The sequence below is a fragment of the Capra hircus genome, chromosome 16, assembly GCF_001704415.2.
Source record: "Capra hircus breed San Clemente chromosome 16, ASM170441v1, whole genome shotgun sequence".
Classification (NCBI taxonomy): domain Eukaryota; kingdom Metazoa; phylum Chordata; class Mammalia; order Artiodactyla; family Bovidae; genus Capra; species Capra hircus.
Window position 1 is genome coordinate 62216644 of NC_030823.1, and position 18813 is coordinate 62235456.

General features: G+C 45.6%; 1 protein-coding gene across 1 annotated transcript in view; it reads left to right on the plus strand.

The window, feature by feature from the left end:
- RGSL1 (regulator of G-protein signaling like 1) overlaps positions 1-18527 on the plus strand; it is a 66473-nt gene extending 47946 nt beyond the window's left edge. The window contains exons 16-21 of the mRNA XM_005690946.2: positions 1844-1982; positions 2234-2358; positions 9944-10053; positions 15489-15581; positions 16646-16712; positions 17826-18527. Coding sequence (XP_005691003.2) covers positions 1844-1982; positions 2234-2358; positions 9944-10053; positions 15489-15581; positions 16646-16712; positions 17826-17862 — 571 coding nt within the window. The 3' untranslated portion in view covers positions 17863-18527. The remainder of the gene's footprint in view (positions 1-1843; positions 1983-2233; positions 2359-9943; positions 10054-15488; positions 15582-16645; positions 16713-17825) is intronic.

Sequence of the window (18813 nt, forward strand, 5' to 3'; positions counted from 1 at the left end):
GTGTGTTCTTTAGACGTGCAGGGCACCTACCTGGTAACTCAGCACACAAGTTAGGGGTGTTTGGTTAAGAGATCTCCCACTGGTACACCAAGGAAGGGTTTGGCTCAGTTTCACATATATTTATTGATTATTTATTATTTCTTAAGCACTGAATTTAGCATTGCAAATATAAAAAAACCTGCTAAGGCATGTTCTCTGTTCTCCAAGACCCCACCAACTAATGGGATGGCAGACAAAAAACACAAATAGAAGTTAAGAAGTAGCATAATAGTTGTCACATCAAGCCCAGGAAGTACATTTAGACAACTGAGTGCTTAGGAGTGGTTTCTTGGGAGACAGGTCACCTAAGCTGAACTTTGAAGGATGAGTAGCGGTTAGTGAGGTTTTGTTTTTTTTAAAGTGTTCAAGGGGGAGGCAAGTGAGGGGCAGAAAAATAATACCAGCATGAACAGCCCTCCCTGGTGCTCCAAGTCCTGCTACCATCCTCTCTGCCTTCTCACTTGCCATCTACAAACTTGCCCACACAGCAACCAGAGCAGCCTTTTCTCAGTGTAGACCGATTATATCACTCTTCTGATTAAAGCGTGCCAGCAGCTTCCCATTCCCACTGGGAGGAAGTCCAGATATCCTCTCACTGCCTAAAGAGCCTCGATGAACAGAGCCTGTCTCTATCTGGGAGGTTACCTCACGCTACCCGCCACTCGCCCCACGCTCCAGCAAGGAGGGCCTCTGCTCTGTCCTACCAGTGCCCTCCCAAGATGGTGCCTGCCTCAGAGCCTTTGCACTCCTGCCCTCTTGGTGAGAAGAAGCCCCTGCCCTCGGATCGACAGATGACTGTCTCTTTCTTTTTCATTGTACAAGTCTCAGTGCCCACCCCCTTTCCTATCACTCATCCCCTTTTGTTGTCTCCTTAGCATTCTACTGCCTATTGAATTATCCATCTGTTTACTTAAATGTGTCTTCTTCCTCTCACTGATTATGAGCTCCTGGAAAGCAGGATATTGGTTACTGTGTTCACTGCTCCTGGAACTGCACCAGCAGAGTAAAATCTTAATAACTACCCACTGATCAAGTATATGAATGGACATGCAAAATAGGCTGATAATGGGAGGCCCATGGTACTCTACTCTTAGGAAGATTTTAAACGGTTAAGATTTAAAATGGCCTGAGAGAACTATGCTGCATACTTAAGGTATAACTGACAGATATTTTGGTTAGTAAAAGAATATACTGCTAGAAGACAAACAATAGTTGCTGCCAGGGGCTGGAGGAAAGGCGAAATGGGAGTTAGTGTTTATTGTGTATGGAGTTTTAGTTTGGGAAGATGAAAACAGTTCTGGAGTCAGTTGATGGTGATGACTTCACAGTTTATATGGATGTATTTAATGTCACTGACCTCTACACTTAAAAATGATTAAACTGGAAATCTATGTCCTGCATATTTTACTATAATAAAAAAAATTTAAGGAAAGGAATATGTTGCTTCAGAGAGTGGTGGTAATTGTGACAGGGTCAGCACAGGAGGGGAAAAAAGAGCAAGATAACACTGAGCTCGTGAAATAGTTGCAGGCAAAACTGATGAAAGGTCCAGGATGGGTAAAGAAGGGAGGATGGGATAAATAAGGGAGCTTACAGGGAAGAAATATACCTGAAGAAGCACTGGGCACAGCCTGTGACATGTGGTAGGTGCTCAGCATTTGCCAATGAATGAATTATGATTGAATGAATGACCTGGCTCAGGACTAGCTCTTATGTTTTTAGGACAGAAATAGATCTGGGCCAGAAACACTGTTTAATCTTGCGTTTTCTCCTTGCTGATTTCCTCTTCACTTCTTCTTTTTAGATTTAATGATTTGGTGAGTTCAGCTCGTGTGCTACAAGTCAACCGGGCATACAATGAAAATGATGTGATCCTAATGAAGTCCAAAATTGGTATCATCCTAAAGCTGTACCTGCATGCAGATGTCCCTCCAAGGCTGAGAGTAAGGAGGACTCCCACTCCTCTCTGGCCTTTTGCCAAGAAGCATTTGCCCCTACAAGAATCCTGAAAGTTTTCATAAGGCACCTCCTAAGTCTGGGTCAACCCGATGACCTTTACATAGCAGTCCCATTAAAAACTTCTGCCTTCGGGGAGGGGATGGTCTTAAAAGTCCTGAGGTTTCAAAACTTTCAAAAGAGGTTTCCTGCCTTCCCTGGAACCTCTGCCAGTGACAGGCTCCCACTCTGTGGGTAGGTGAACATCTCTGATGCCCAGAAGGACGTGATCCTTACTGCCATTTCAGACGGCCACCTGGATCGGAGCATCTTCCATGGGGCTATCATGTCTGTCTTCCCCATCATTATGTACTTCTGGAAAAGGTAACTGTCTCCCTTAATCTGAGAACCATGAGGTCAGAAAAACACATTTGAGTTTTGAGAGACCTTTCTGTCTTCCTCTAGCCCTCTGCTTCAGTTTCTACTTTCGTGGGAACTACAGTGATATATCCTTATCCTGCTCACCCACTCTATCCCTCACACTGAACACTGAATCAGAGGGTGGAAGCCCATGCAAGGGGTGGGTAACTGGATCCCCCTCCCTTCTGGGCTTGCTTGGAAGAGGTGCTAGGTTTTCTTAGGTTTAGATTCCTCACCTAAAGATGAGGGCATATGTGTGTTCAGTTGCTTCAGTCTTGTCTGACTCTTTGCCACCCCATGGACTGCAGCCCACCAGGCTCTTCTGTCCATGGGATTCTCCAGGCAAGAATACCGGAGTGGATTGCCATTTCCTCCTCCAGGGGATCTTCCCTACCCAGGGATCGAACCTGTGTCTCTTACATCTCCTACATTGGCAAGTAGGTTCTTTACCATTATCCCCACCTGGGAAAGCCCCAAGGATAAGAGTGGACTGCAACTACTTGGAGGGAAATTCTGTCAAGACCAACACAATTGTATTTGTGCTTAAGGAGTGTCATGGGGGCAATAACCAGAAAACCTTTGCTCTGTTAGGCTGAAATCCCATAATTATCACTAGAGGCACAACTATTAGATATTTCCATTTTCAAAGGAGATGGACAATCAGATTTGCATGCCATATCTCTCAAGATTAAAGTAGCAAATGTGGCCATTAACTCAAAGTGAAAACATGGTGAGGAATCCGTGGTCAAAATACAAACATTAAACTAACCAAATGGCCGCATGACAGATACAACATGAAGCCCACTGGTTTCAGAACCTACTTGTCATGGTTTGGGCTGAGAGACTAGCCCAGGTCCTCACAGTCTTCCCAGCCAGTTATTAACTCCTGTGGTCTACTCCAGCTCCAGCTCATGCCATCGACATAGTGACAGGCAGTACCCTAGGGGATAGTGCCCAGAGGACAGCTGGCTGAAATGTTCCCAGACCAGGTTGATTTGGACATTTAGACTATTATGTGACTCTGACTCTTAAGGGTTTCCCTTTCCTACAAAAAAAAAAATGTTGTTCATTAAAATAGAAGTGTAAAGGTTGTTTACACTTTCCATGTCGCTCAGTCAGTAAAGAATCTGTCTGCAATGCAGGAGGCCTGGGTTCAGTCCCTGGGTCAGGAAGATTCCCCTGGAGAAGGGAATGGCACCACTTCAATATTCTTGCCTGGAGAATCCCATGGACAGAGGAGCCTGGCAGCCTATAGTCCATGGGGTCATAATAGTCAGCTGGACCCCGGCAGATCCAGGGTAATTCGAAGCAGGGATGGAGTCGGCATTCTAGGAATTAATTGCTTAATTAAAAATATGGGGGGAGATTAGAAAGAAATAGTGTAGTAGGAAAATAAGTAGAAAAAAGAGGCTGAATAACCTGGTTTACGTGGAGAACCAATAAAATAACGAGACAAGGAGTTTGCACCACTTACGTAGGCCACCGGCGCCCACTTGAATAGCAGAGGGTGCCCCACCTTGGGCTCCCTCTTGTGTGGGTCTTAGAAACCAGGGCAAAATTAGCAGGCTTGGCAAGCCTCCATACTCCAGATGGGAATTCAGCCAGAAGGTGAGAGAAAGAATGACATGAGGAGACTAGTCTTTCCGGGAACTGATCCATTTCTTTATTTTCCAAATCCACTTTTATCCTTTTAGTTATACATAGAGATAAATGTGTTCTCAGAATATCTTTGTTCTTACAAGGGTCTTACAATTGTTTTACAATATCTTCTGGTCTGGACACCGATTAACATTTTTATGGTCCCACCTTACTTTCTATTGATAAAGGTTGATCGATCAGAAAAGTTATTCCCCTTAAGATCTATTTAGTCTTAAGATAGTGATAAAGTTACATTTTTGCATAGCAAGGACACGGAGATTTATAACAAAGAAAGAGGAGTACAATGATCTATAAAGAGAAAATTCATTAACTCAGTAAGTCTAGTATTGCTAACATCAAAACCACTATATTTCCTTTTCTACATTTCAATTACATTGATTAACATACTCCCAGATGCCTAAGGAAATGGAGGCCTGGCAGCAATCAACTCAGCAATGAAACCCTGCACCAACATGATTTCTAACTAACTCACTAGTACTCTTCTATTAAGTTTCTAACTTCTCTAAAGAATCCGTTTTTAGAAACTTTAAAGCATCTTGTGCCTCTCACGGTTCAGTTCAGTTCAGTCGCTCAGTCGTGTCCGACTCTTTGCGACCCCATGAATCGCAGCACTCCAGGCCTCCCTGTCCATCACCATCTCCCGGCGTTGACTCAGATGGAGTTACTCATGTCCATCGAGTCCGTGATACCATCCAGCCATCTCATCCTCGGTCATCCCCTTCTCCTCCTGCCCCCAATCCCTCCCTGTATCAGTCTTTTCCAATGAGTCAACTCTTCACATGAGGTGGCCAAAGTACTGGAGTTTCAGTGTTAGCATCATTCCTTCCAAAGAAATCCCAGGGCTGATCTCCTTCAGAATGGACTGGTTGGATCTCCTTGCAGTCCAAGGGACTCTCAAGAGTCTTCTCCCACACCACACTTCAAAAGCATCAATTCTTCAGGGCTCAGCTTTCTTCACAGTCCAACTCTCACATCCATACATGACCACTGGAAAAACCATAGCCTTGACTAGATGGACCTTAGTCGGCAAAGTAATGCTTCTGGTTTCGAAGATACTATCTAGGTTGGTCATTACTTTTCTTCCAAGGAGTAAGCGTCTTTTCATTTCATGGCTGCAGTCACCATCTGCAGTGATTTTGGAGCCCCCAAAAATAAAGTCTGACACTGTTTCCACTGTTTCCCCATCTACTTCCCATGAAGTGATGGGACCAGATGCCGTGATCTTCGTTTTCTGAATGTTGAGCTTTAAGCCAACTTTTTCACTCTCCTCTTTCACTTTCATCAAGAGGCTTTTTAGCTCCTCTTCACTTTCTGCCATAAGGGTGGTGTCATCTGTATATCTGAGGTTATTGATATTTTTCCTGGCAATCTTGATTCCAGCTTGTGTTTCTTCCAGTCCAGCGTTTCTCATGATGTATTCTGCATATAAGTTAAATAAGCAGGGTGACAATATACAGCCTTGACGTACTCCTTTTCCTATTTGGAACCAGTGTGTTGTTCCATGTCCAGTTCTAACTGTTGCTTCCTGACCTGCATCCAGATTTCTCAAAAGGCAGGTTAGGTGGTCTGGTATTCCCATCTCTTTCAGAATTTTCCACAGTTTATTGTGATCCACACAGTCAAAGGCTTTGGCATAGTCAATAAAGCAGAAATGGATGCTTTTCTGGAACTCTCTTGCTTTTTCCATGATCCATCGGATGTTGGCAATTTGATCTCTGGTTCCTCTGCCTTTTCTAAAACCAGCTTGAACATCAGGAAGTTCATGGTTCACATATTGCTGAAGCCTGGCTTGGGGAATCTTGAGCATTACTTTACTAGCATGTGAGATGAGTGCAGTTGTGCAGTAGTTTGAGCATTCTTTTGCATTGTCTTTCTTTGGGATTGGAATGAAAACTGCCCTTTTCCAGTCCTGTGGCCACTGCTGAGTTTTCCAAATTTGCTGGCATATTGAGTGTAGCACTTTCACAGCATCATCTTTCAGGATTCGAAAGAGCTCAACTGGAATTCCATCACCTCCACTAGCTTTGTTTGTAGTGATGCTTTCTAAGGTCCACTTGACTTCACATTCCAGGATGTCTGACTCTAGATTAGTGATCACACCATGGTGATTATCTGAGTCATGAAGATCTTTTTTGGACAGTTCTTCCATGTATTCTTGCCACCTCTTCTTAATATCTTCTGCTTCTATTAGGTCCAGACCATTTCTGTCCTTTATTGAGCACATCTTTGCATGAAATATTCCCTTGGTATCTCTAATTTTCTTGAAGAGATCTCTTGTCTTTCCCATTCTGTTGTTTTCCTCTATTTCTTTGCATTGATCGCTGAGGAAGGCTTTCTTATCTCTTCTTGCTATTCTTTGGAACTCTGCATTCAGATGCTTATATCTTTCCTTTTCTCCTTTGCTTTTCACCTCTCTTCTTTTCACAGCTATTTGTAAGGCCTCCCCAGACAGCCATTTTGCTTTTTTGCATTTCTTTTCCATGGGGATGGCCTTGATCCCTGTCTCCTGTACAATGTCACAAACCTCCATCCATAGTTCATCAGGCACTCTATCTATCAGATCTAGGCCCTTAAATCTATTTCTCACTTCTACTGTATAAATCATAAGGGATTTGATTTAGGTCATTCCTGAATGGTCTAGTGGTTTTCCCTACTTTCTTCAATTTGAGTCTGAATTTGGTAATAAGGAGTTGATAATCTGAGCCACAGTCAGCTCCTGGTCTTGTTTTTGTTACTGTATAGAGCTTCTCCATCTTTGGCTGCAAAGAATATAATCAATCTGATTTCGGTGTTGACCATCTGGTGATGTCCATGTGTAGAGTCTTCTCCTGTGTTGTTGGAAGAGGGTGTTTGCTATGACCAGTGCATTTTCTTGGCAAAACTCTATTAGTCTTTGCCCTGCTTCATTCCATATTCCAAGGCCAAATCTGCCTGTTACTCCAGGTGTTTCTTGACTTCCTACTTTTGCATTCCAGTCCCCTAGAATGAAAAGGACATCTTTTAGGGGTGTTAGTTCTAAAAGGTCTTGTAGGTCTTCATAAAACCGTTCAACTTCAGCTTCTTCAGTGTTACTGGTTGGGGCATAGACTTGGATTACTGTGATATTGAATGGTTTGCCTTGGAGATGAACAGAGAGCATTCTGTCGTTTTTGAGATTGCATCCAAGTACTGCATTTTGGACTCTTTTGCTGACCATGACAGCTACTCCATTTCTTCTAAGGGATTCCTGCCCGCAATAGTAGATGTAATGGTCATCTGAGTTAAATTCACCCATTGCAGTCCATTTTAGTTTGCTGATTCCTAGAATGTCGACGTTCACTCTTGCCCTCTCTTGTTTGACCACTTCCAATTTGCCTTGATTCATGGACCTGACATTCCAGGTTCCTATGCAATATTGCTCTTTACAGCACTGGATCTTGCTTCTATCACCAGTCACATCCACAGCTGGGTATTGGTTTTGCTTTGGCTCCATCCCTTCATTCTTTCTGGAGTTATTTCTCCACTGATCTCCAGTAGCATATTGGGCACCTAATGACCTGGGGAGTTCCTCTTTTGGTATCCTATCATTTTGCCTTTTCATACTGTTCATGGTGTTCTCAAGGCAAGAATACTGAGTGTGCCTTGCCATTCCCTTCTCCAGTGGACCACATTCTGTCAGACCTCTCCACCATGACCCGCCCATCTTGGGTTGCCCTGTAGGCATGGCTTAGTTTCATTGAGTTAGACAAGGCTGTGGTCCTAGTGTGATTAGATTGGCTAGTTTTCTGTGATTATGGTTTCAGTGTGTCTGCCCTCTGATGCCCTCTTGCAACACCTACCATCTTACTTGGGTTTCTCTTACCCTGGGCGTGGGGTATCTCTTCACAGCTGCTCCAGCAAAGCACAGCCGCTGCTCCTTACCTTGGATGAGGGGTATCTCCTTACCGCCACAGTTCCTGACCTTCAACATGGGACAGCTCCTCTAGGCCCTCCTGCGCCTGCATAGCCACAGCTCCTCAGGTTGCTTCTCCAGGCAGCCAGCCCTGGCCTCGAGCGGGGGTTGGGAGGCAGTAAACAATCACATGTGGCTAGATAATCCTGTCAGGCAGGCTAGAGAGCAATCAGAGGAGTTTTTTGGACCACGCCCAGAAGATTTATTATCTAAAAGCTCTAAATTAACTTTTTCCAGAAAAAGGTGGTGGGGGGACAGCCCCTGTTAATGTCAGAAGAGTAGGTGGAAAGCATAACACAGTAAAGCAGGCAGACTCTGGTTTTGGGGGTAAATGCTCGGGAACAGGGGGTCTCCTGAGGCTCCATCCCACCTTTGCGTATGCTGAGCCTCCTTCCTCATGACCTTTGCCACGGGTGGAGTTCCTCAGGCTGGCTCCGGGCAAGTGACTAAACCACAGGTTGTTTACCCATCATCAGCCTTTACTTTAAAATCACCAAGGTAATAAATTATTTAATGTAGAATTTAAAAAATACAAAAATCTAAGATCAAGATAATCAGTTTAGCCTTTTATTTTTTATTTTTCATTATTATTTTGTGTATGTCCCCACCACATGACATGCAGAATCTTAGTTCTCCAACCAGGGATAGAACCTGTACCCCTTGCAGTGAAAGCACAGAGTCTTAACCATTAGACCAAGAAGGAAGCTCCCAGGTTAGCCTTTTGAACACCAATTTTTATCTAGCACTTAAATTTAAACTTGATTCTAGTTCTCCAAACCAGGACTCAATGGAAACTCATCCTGAAACTTTCCAGACATTTAGAAGCCCCTGAGAAATACATGCTGTTCCTGGTTGGAGTCAGTGTTCAGCTCTTCCTCAGACCTATTGAGGAAGTAGGGAGGTGCTTCAGGCAGGCTTTGAATCCCTAATCCTCATGGAGCCGGTTCTTTACTTCCTTTCTTGTGCACTTACAAAGAGTTTCATGTTGTGCAAACTGTGTTCATGCACATTACCCCGACAGCCTCTCATCAACACTGTGAGCTGGGTGGGGCAAAGTCTTACTGTCACTATTTTATAGATGAGGAAACTGAGGTTCAGAGTGATTAAGGGCTCGCCCAGGATCACTTGGTAAGTAGTAAAACCAGGACTAGAAGCCAGGTCTCTTGGTCTCTTAAGCACCATAAAGAATGCATTTGTGGCATAGTGGGTGGTTCATGATGAAAGGGACACCCAGTTCAGTAAGTGGAATGGGAAAAACCAACTGTGAATGAATAGAGTACCCTTCAGGGAGGAGGAGGAAGGGTGGAGGTCAAGACACCAAGACTGACCTCCAAGAGGTCGCCATCCAACAGCAGGCTGATGGAGAGCAAAGGGTTAGAGGCCATGGAGGAAGGGGTGGGGAGTGTTCCAGGATTTCTAGGGAGTGAGAGTTCCCAGGTTGCAGTGAGTCTGCATGAGGAACCAGGGTCTACTCCAGGGAAAGGGCTCTGGGGAATAAGCTGAGGGGATCACAGCCCCCAGTTAAAGGACAGGTAGGAAACCAAGAATCAGGCCCCTGGAGGAGGCCAGTCACTCTGACTGTTCCAGGTAGGGTCATAGATAGTGATTTCACCCCCCCACCCACCGCCCCAGTCTAAGGCTGAAGTCAGCATCCCAGCAGTTAGCCCCACCAAGGCCTCAGTGCTGCATATTCTTTACAGACTCCATTCACTGGTGATTCCAGAAGGAAGTCCTAACATCCCACCCAGGCCAGGCATTCACTGAAGCTGGGCCTGGACAAAGAGGCGGCCTCAGAGGGCCTCTGACAGGCAGCTCTGAGGCCCAGGGCTCTCCTCCTCTCTATAGGACACCACCCCTTCTTTGCGAGGACTGGTCCCCACCCACTTCCTTTGTGCTCAGTGGTCTAGCCCCTTCAGTGGGTGGTTTTCTCTCTGTGACTTGAAGCCATTTTTCTTACAGGTTTTGTGCCTGGAAGGCAATCCGGTCTTACCTCCAGTACATGGGAAAGAAGTTCAAGGACGTAATAATTTCTCCCAAACCTGTGTACAAGTACCCTCCTTGGAGTGGAGGTAAGCTTCACTGTGACACACAGCCCCATTCTCTAGCAGACGAGACTCACGAAAGGAGAACAAAGCCCAGAAGGACCAGCTGTAATACTTCACAGAGGGTGTTTGCTGGGGGTTGGCCATCTTATTAACTTGGCCCTCAGAGAAGCATTAACACCTTATTTTATCAGTGGCTTTCAGTGCTAGCAAAAGGGTACCCCACCCACACACTGCTCCCCGACAGTACCTCCCAGAGTGCCTGTGGGGACATAGGTCTCAGACTCCGTGGTCAGTAACAGAGGTGGCAAGCTACTTCACTACCATGGATGAAGGTTCCTGCTCCAACTATCTCCACCCAACCTTACCATTTGAAAGAGCAAAAGTCTTACACTAAGTTGTGTCCAATGCTTTGTGACCCCGTGGACTGTAGCCCACCTGGCTCCTCTGTCCATGGAATTCTCTAGGCAAGAATACTCCAGTGGACTGCCATGCGTTCCTAGGGGATCTTCCTGACCCAGGGATCAAACCGGGTCTCCCACATTGCTGGCAGATCTTTTACTGTCTGAGCCACCAGGGAAGCACATCTATTTTATAGTGTTCAGTTCAGTTCAGTCGCTCAGTCGTGTCCGACTCTTTGCGACCCCATGAATCGCAGCACGCCAGGCCTCCCTGTCCATCACCATCTCCCGGAGTTCACTCAGATTCACCTCCATCAAGTCAGTGATGCCATCCAGCCATCTCATCCTCTGTCGTCCCCTTTTCCTCCTGCCCCCAATCCCTCCCAGCATCAGAGTCTTTTCCAGTGAGTCACCTCTTCGCATGAGGTGGCCAAGGTAATGGAGTTTAAGCTTTAGCATCATTCCTTCCAAAGAAATCCCAGGGTTGAGCTCCTTCAGGATGGACTGTTTGGATCTCCTTGCAGTCCAAGGGACTCTCAAGAGTCTTCTCCAACACCACAGTTCAAAAGCATCAATTCTTTGGCACTCAGCCTTCTTCACAGTTCAACTCTCACATCCATACATGACTACTGGAAAAACTATAGCCTTGACTAGACGGACCTTTGTTGACAAAGTAATGGCTCTGCTTTTCAATATGCTATCTAGGTTGGTCATAACTTTTCTTCCACGGAGTAAGTGTCTTTTAATTTCATGGTTGCAATCACCATCTGCAGTGATTTTGGAGCCCCCCAAAATAAAGTCTGACACTGTTTCCACTGTTTCCCCATCTATTTCCCACGAAGTGATGGGACCAGATGCCATGATCTTCGTTTTCTGAATGTTGAGCTTTAAGCCAACTTTTTCACTCTCCCCTTTCACTCTCATCAAGAGGCTTTTGAGTTCCTCTTCACTTTCTGCCATAAGGGTGGTGTCATCTGCATATCTGAGGTGATTGATATTTCTCCTGGCAATCTTGATTCCAGCTTGTGCTTCTTCCAGCCCAGCGTTTCTAATGATGTACTCTGCATATAAGTTAAATAAGCAGGGTGACAATATACAGCCTTGACGTACTCCTTTTCCTATTTGGAACCAGTGTGTTGTTCCATGTCCAGTTCTAACGGTGGCTTCCTGACCTGCATATAGGTTTCTCAAGAGGCTGGTCAAGTGGTCTGGTATTCCCATCTCTTTCAGAATTTTCCACAGTTTATTGTGATCCACACAGTCAAAGGCTTTGGCATAGTCAATAAAGCAGAAATGGATGCTTTTCTGGAACTCTCTTGCTTTTTCCATGATCCATCGGATGTTGGCAATTTGATTTCTGGTTCCTTTGCCATTTCTAAAACCAGCTTGAACATCAGGAAGTTCACGGTTCACGTATTGCTAAAGCCTGGCTTGAAGAATTTTGAGCATTACTTTACTGCATGTGAGATGAGTGCAATTGTGCAGTAGTTTGAGCATTCTTTGGCATTGCCTTACTTTACTGCATGTGAGATGAGTGCAATTGTGCAGTAGTTTGAGCATTCTTTGGCATTGCCTTTCTTTGGGATTGGAATGAAAACTGACCTTTCCCAGTCCTGTGGCCACTGCTGAGTTTTCCAAATTTGCTGGCATATTGAGTGTAGCACTTACACAGCATCATCTTTCAGGATTTGAAAGAGCTCAACTGGAATTCCATCACCTCCACTAGCTTTGTTTGTAGTGATGCTTTCTAAGGCCCACTTGACTTCACATTCCAGGATGTCTGGCTCTAGGTGAGTGATCACACCATGGTGATTATCTTGGTCGTGAAGATCTTTTTTGGACAGTTCTTCCGTGTATTCTTGCAACCTCTTCTTAATATCTTCTGCTTCTATTAGGTCCAGACCATTTCTGTCCTTTATCGAGCCCATCTTTGCATGAAATGTTCCCTTAGTATCTCTAATTTTCTTGAAGAGATCTCTAGTCTTTCCCGTTCTGTTGTTTTCCTCTATTTCTTTGCATTGATTGCTGAGGAAGGCTTTCTTATCTCTTCTTGCTATTCTTTGGAACTCTGCATTCAGATGCTTATATCTTTCCTTTTCTCCTTTGCTTTTCACTTCTCTTCTCTTCACAGCTATTTGTAAGGCCTCCTCAGACAGCCATTTTGCTTTTTTGCATTTCTTTTCCATGGGGATGGTCTTGATCCCTGTCTCCTGTACAGTGTCATGAACCTCAGTCCATAGTTCATCAGGCACTCTATCTATCAGATCTAGCCCCTTAAATCTATTTCTCACTTCCACTGTATAATCATAAGGGATTTGATTTAGGTCATTCCTGAATGGTCTAGTGGTTTTCCCTACTTTCTTCAATTTAAGTCTGAATTTGGCAATAAGGAGCTCATGATCTGAGCCACAGTCAGCTCCCAGTCTTGTTTTTGCTGACTATATAGACCTTTTCCTTCTTTGGCTGCAAAGAATACAATCAATCTGATTTCGGCGTTGACCATCTGGTGATGTCCATGTGTAGAGTCTTCTCTTGTGTTGTTGGAAGAGGGTTTGCTATGACCAGTGCTCCTCTTGGCAAAATTCTATTAGCCTTTGCTCTGCTTCATTCCATATTCCAAGGCCAAATTTGCCTGTTACCCAGGTGTTTCTTGACTTCCTACTTTTGCATTCCAGTCCCCTAGAATGAAAAGGACATCTTTTGGGGATGTTAGTTCTAAAAGGTCTTGTAGGTCTTCATAGAACTGTTCAACTTCAGCTTCTTCAGTGTTACTGGTTGGGGCATAGACTTGGATTACTGTGATACTGAATGGTTTGCCTTGGAAACGAACAGAGATCATTCTGTCATTTTTGAGATTGCATCCAAGTACTGCATTTTGGACTCTTTTATTGACCATGATGGCTACTCCATTTCTTCTGAGGGATTCCTGCCCACAGTAGTAGATGTAATGGTCATCTGAGTTAAATTCACCCATTGCAGTCCATTTTAGTTTGCTGATTCCTAGAATGTTGATGTTCACTCTTGCCATCTCCTGTTTGCCCACTTCCAATTTGCCTTGATTCATGGACCTGGCATTCCAGGTTCCTATGCAATATTGCTCTTTACATCATTGGATCTTGCTTCTATCACCAATCACATCCACAACTGGGTATTGTTTTTGCTTTGGCTCCATCCCTTCATTCTTTCTGGAGTTATTTCTCCACTGATCTCCAGTAGCATATTGGGCACCTACTGACCTGGGAAGTTCCTCTTTCAGTATCCTATCATTTTGCCTTTTCATGGGGTTCTCAAGACAAGACTATTGAAGTGGCTTGCCATTCCCTTCTCCAGTGGACCACATTCTGTCAGATCTCTCCACTATGACCAGCCCGTCTTGGGTGTCCCCACAGGGCATGGCTTAGTTTCATTGAGTTAGACAAGGCTGTGGTCCTAGTGTGATTAGATTGGCTAGTTTTCTGTGAGTATGGTTTCAGTGTGTCTGCCCTCTGATGCCCTCTCGCAACACCTACCGTCTTACTTGGGTTTCTCTTACTTTGTACCTGGGGTATCTCTTCATGGCTGCTCCAGCTAAGTGCAGCCATTGCTCCTTACCTTGGACGAGGGGTATCTCCTCACCACCACCCCTCCTGACCTTGAACATGGAGTAGATCCTCTAGGCCCTCCTGCGCCTGCACAGCCATCACTCCTTGGATGTGGGGTTGTTCCACCTGGCCGCCACCCCAACCTCGGGCATGGGGTATAGTGTTAAGTAAGAAAATTAGGAAGTGGAGGGAGAGTATGATTTTAGCATGGTAAATATAAATATGTATTTATGTAATATTTATGAAACACAGGAAAGAACTTAGAAATATAGTATCGATAGAATTATCTCTGGGTAGTGTGATTATGAGAGGCTTATACAGTTATTAATAACATATATTAATCAATAAATATATACATATGTATGTTTTCTTAATGCAGAGCAGTTAAACTCAGCCCCTTCCCAGATACCTGCTGTGAAATCAGTACTTGAGCAAAGAAGGGAATTTTAAAGAGAGGGAGGAGGGTTCACAGGGAAGTGCCTGGCGAGGGGTAAAGCTGGATGTCTCTGCAGTAGAAATTTTGGGGAACAAAGTTAACAGATCTGTGAACTGTACCAGCATCAGGACAAGACACAGAAACAGGACAAGAAACTAAAAAACGGCCACGAACTGTCCTGAGACAACAGGAGCTGAGTGTTCTGTTGGTTCAGCTCTAAGCCGTCCCATTCTCATGTCCACTTCCCCAGATACCCACCCCTGCCCCTACCCCATCCCCCACAAACAAGCACCCCACCTGCTTCCTGGAGTGCAAACAAGAGTCCTTTAGACCTCAGCCCATCTCTGGCTGACCCCCCAAATGGTAAGGGAAGCAAGGCTGGCTCGTGTAGAGCATCCTGCCCCTCTGAGCGTGTCCTCACCTCAGTCCGAAACACATCACCTTCCTCTCCCACTGCAGTCACCCCAAGGGTCTATGAATACTGCTCGTCATCCTTGTCTCAGCAGCTGGAAGTGTCACATAGGCAGACGGAAATCAGCAATCTACTTAGGATGTGGGGCAGAATGTCCCTGGGGTGCAAGGGCTTATTGGTGATGCCAGTTGGGGCAGGGGAGGAGAGGAGCAGTAAGAGGAAAAGGAGAGGGAGCAGGGCAGGCAGGAAGGGCAAGTGCTGCTCACTCAGAAGAGCCAGAAAGTGCCCCTTGGCAGTGGCCCCAGAGCTTCCCGCCTTTGGCTCCCTTCCTCCTGCTGAGCTCCCAGGAAGCAAATGCCCAAATCTTTTCTGATGTCTGAAGAGGGCAGCAGGGCACCTTGAGCTAAGGGTCAGGCCACTTGGATTCTCAGCCTGGAGAGTCCTGGGCCATCTTGCTTCCCTGTCTCAGCCTCACGCCCCTGGTCTCCGTTGCAGAGGTGGTGGAGTTGGAGGTAGTGTTCTATCACTTACATCCTATAATCTGAAGAATGGTAAACAGGGGCTTTCTTGCTGACTTACACAGACTTATTCTGTTGGGCATCACTGTACTGTGCCCCTTCTTCCTTCCCCAGGAGACCAAGCCATCCTAAGATTCACCTTGTGCAGAGGTATTGAGTGGTTGCAGCCTCTACCTCGGGATGTGCCAGGAAGTCTAATCCAAAACTGTGAGTTGGAGGTGGAAGTCCACTGATATCAAAAGTCCACTGCTCATTTAGAGGGTGACAGGAAGGCCAAGTCTCCCTACTGACCAGGAAGAAACCAAGACCCCCAAAATGTGAAGTGACTGCCACTCACAAGGGATGGGGGGTGAGAACCAGGGCTCCGTGCACAGCTCCCATTTGAATAATTATATCTTCCTGATAATGGCTCCCGGTATAGACCCTTCAAGGGGAATGCCTTAAGCTTCTCTGTCTCTCTCCTGGCTTTCGACCATTCCCAGGCGTGGTGTGTGATCCTTATTCAGAGACAATAGTAACATCCCAATGGGAACATTTTCCTCCCACTGAGAGTACCTGCTGACTGAAACAGGACCTCCACCCCACACCATCTACTTTCCAGAGGCTCCTGCTACTGATCTTCTTATCCCTGTAATAAACTCTCTAGCTCTAGCTTCACATTTTGGGGTCCTTGTTGTATCCTTTTTTCTTCCGCATCTTCAGCCTCGAGCCAGTTCCACCCCCAAGCACTAACCCTGCCTCTGTGGTCTACATGGTCTCTCCCAGCCAGCCTTTCCTTTCTATCCCAGTTGTCGGCATTTGTTTCCAGGTTGGGAGATACTGCTTCTCTGCTTCCTGAATGCATGAGGTGCCAGCTTGCCCTACCTGCCTGTTCGTTTATGTCCCCTTGTTGCCTAATGAGGGAGGCAGCTACAGAACATTCCCATGATCTGTAAAATCCAAACAGCCCTCAAGTCTTGTGATTCTAGTGCTCCTCTGGCAGATTAATCTCCTTATTCTACTTCCTTGGAAATATGAGGTTGGCATCATGACCTCTGCATCCAAATGAAATGTCTCCTAAGACAAATATATATATATATATACATACATATATATATATATATGTATATATATATATTGCAGCCCAGAAATGAGGCTCCTAAATGTCCCTGGAGCACCACTGCTTCCCCTTCCCTTTCCAGACTCCTTCCCTGGAGGCTGTCCTGGAATGATCTTCCGATGAGTGCCTGTGCCATTCGTGCTGATGTGTTTTTCTCTGTTTTTGTCTTTAGCTTCATCTAGCATCTTTACTCAGTCAAGACATGCGATCTCTGCCATGCAGCTGTGTCCTGTCTCAGGGTAGGAATGAGCTGGAAGTCCTTTTCTTTGGTCCAGAAGAAGTTGCTTTGTCCAAGTATACGATGGGAGAAGGGGGAGAAACCTAGCTCCACATCCCGACACCTCATGGCATACAGAATCAAGAAGCTGAGCTTCTCAAGAGGCTTATAGTCAGGCTAGTGAGGGAAGGGTTTCTCTATGGGTTGTTGTCCACCTCCATCAAAACGGACACTTTTAAGAAATTGGAGCCCCTGACCCACCTCCCAGTAGAATGCTATTGGTGGGGGAAGTGTCCCAGATGATCTTTTGTTGCTGGCTGCCCTAATACTCTGGGGGCTTCCCAGGTGGTGCTAGTGGGTACAGCACTCGCCTGCCATGCAGGAGATGTAAGAGACATTAAGTTCAATCCCTGGGTTGGGAAGATCCCATGGAGGAGGGTATGGTAACCCACTCCAGTATTCTTGTCTGAAGAAATCCCATGGACAGAGGAGCCTGGCGGGCTACAGTCCATAGGGTCACAAAGAGTGGGACTTGACTGAAGCAACATAACACACTAATACTCCAGTCCTCCAGAGTATAAGACAGGAAAGAAGAGCTATTCTTCTGCATGGCCAGATATTGCAGTAAGGATAGAAAGGATTTGAGACTGTCAAAATCTGATTTAGCCTAATTCGCTTCGGTACAAGCATCAGAGTGGGACTGATGGTAAATTAGGGCTATAGGAGAGTCCCTAGGAGTGTCATGGAAACAGTTCCAAAGAGCTACTGGAAGGTCAAGTTTATAGACAGTAGGCTCTATGAATGGCAGGCCTGGCTTCTCACCAGCCATCCCACCTTCTCAAACCTGCTTCAAGTCCAAAAGGGGCTTGGAGCTGCCCAAGTATCATTTGCTGGTGCTGGTGCCTGGAAGACAAGCCAGAAACCTGGGGGCTCTTTGCACAGAAAGGCAATGTGTTGCTTCAGAGTTACAAGTTCTTGAAGAGGAAGATGAGGATAAGAATGCTGGGGTTAAAAGGGTTTAGATTTTGGCCATCGCCACACTTAAAGGGGAGGACAGCAACCAACCAGCAGAGAGTACAGCGCTAGTTTCCTCAATGCCACTGTGATAACTGGCCACTCTTCTCTCTTCCTTCAGACCAAAATTACCCAGCACCAAAAAGGAGAAGAAGTAATCAAGTCAGACCCCCAACAGAGACACATCATCTCTCAGAAGCCTCCTCCCACTGACAGAACCTTTTCTGGTCAGAAATGAAATGCCCTGACACCATCTGCCCCTGGAAAGATCAGTGGGGGAGCAGCCCAGACATGGTGGGACCAGACTGTGGTGGCTAAGATGGGAGTGGAGAGAAGCACCTCTGCCCCCCACCCCATTCCGTCCTGGAGTCAGAGACAGTCTTTTCATGGTGGGTGTGCAACAGAACACCTACCCTCAGGGTCTGGACACCTGTTGCACTCTGCAGCCACATGGCCTTGAGCAAATCCTTGACGCAAGGTGGTTGAAGAATCCCAGGAGACCTATTGCAGATGGCATTAAATACTCTAGGAAGCAAGGTACTGTTTCATCAGATCGGATCTTTTGTTGCGAGGATCCTCCTGTTCGGACAATGACTCACACCCCTGTTGTCTCAGCAGATCCTCACAACCCTGTGAGTGACCATGTATGAGATCATTTATTTTTAAATAGATGAAGAACTGGCACACAGAGAAGGTAAATGAATTTCTCAAGATCACTCAGTAGTAAGTGGCAGAGTCTGGACCAGAACACACCACTTCCGATTCTCTGGCCAGTTCTCATTGCATGGTGACCACCTGCACAGCTTTCCACACCAAAGGAAGAGTTCTTCCCTGGAATTCTGTCCATTTGCCAAATTAACTGATTAAGAGACTCAGGAATATGTCTAGCCTATAAGCCAAATTACTGTCATCAGAGTGGCCAGGCCCATTTTCTGTCCTTTGAAGACAATTGGGAGCAAAATGAGTCAGAATATCCTAAATAAGCCCTCCACATGGCTCATTGATTCCATGGGTTGCAGGACAAGGAAAAACTAGAAAGCTTATTGGAGAATCTGGTCTAATTTCCAAACAAAGTATCCTGCTATGCTGATGACCTTTATTCCCTAGAC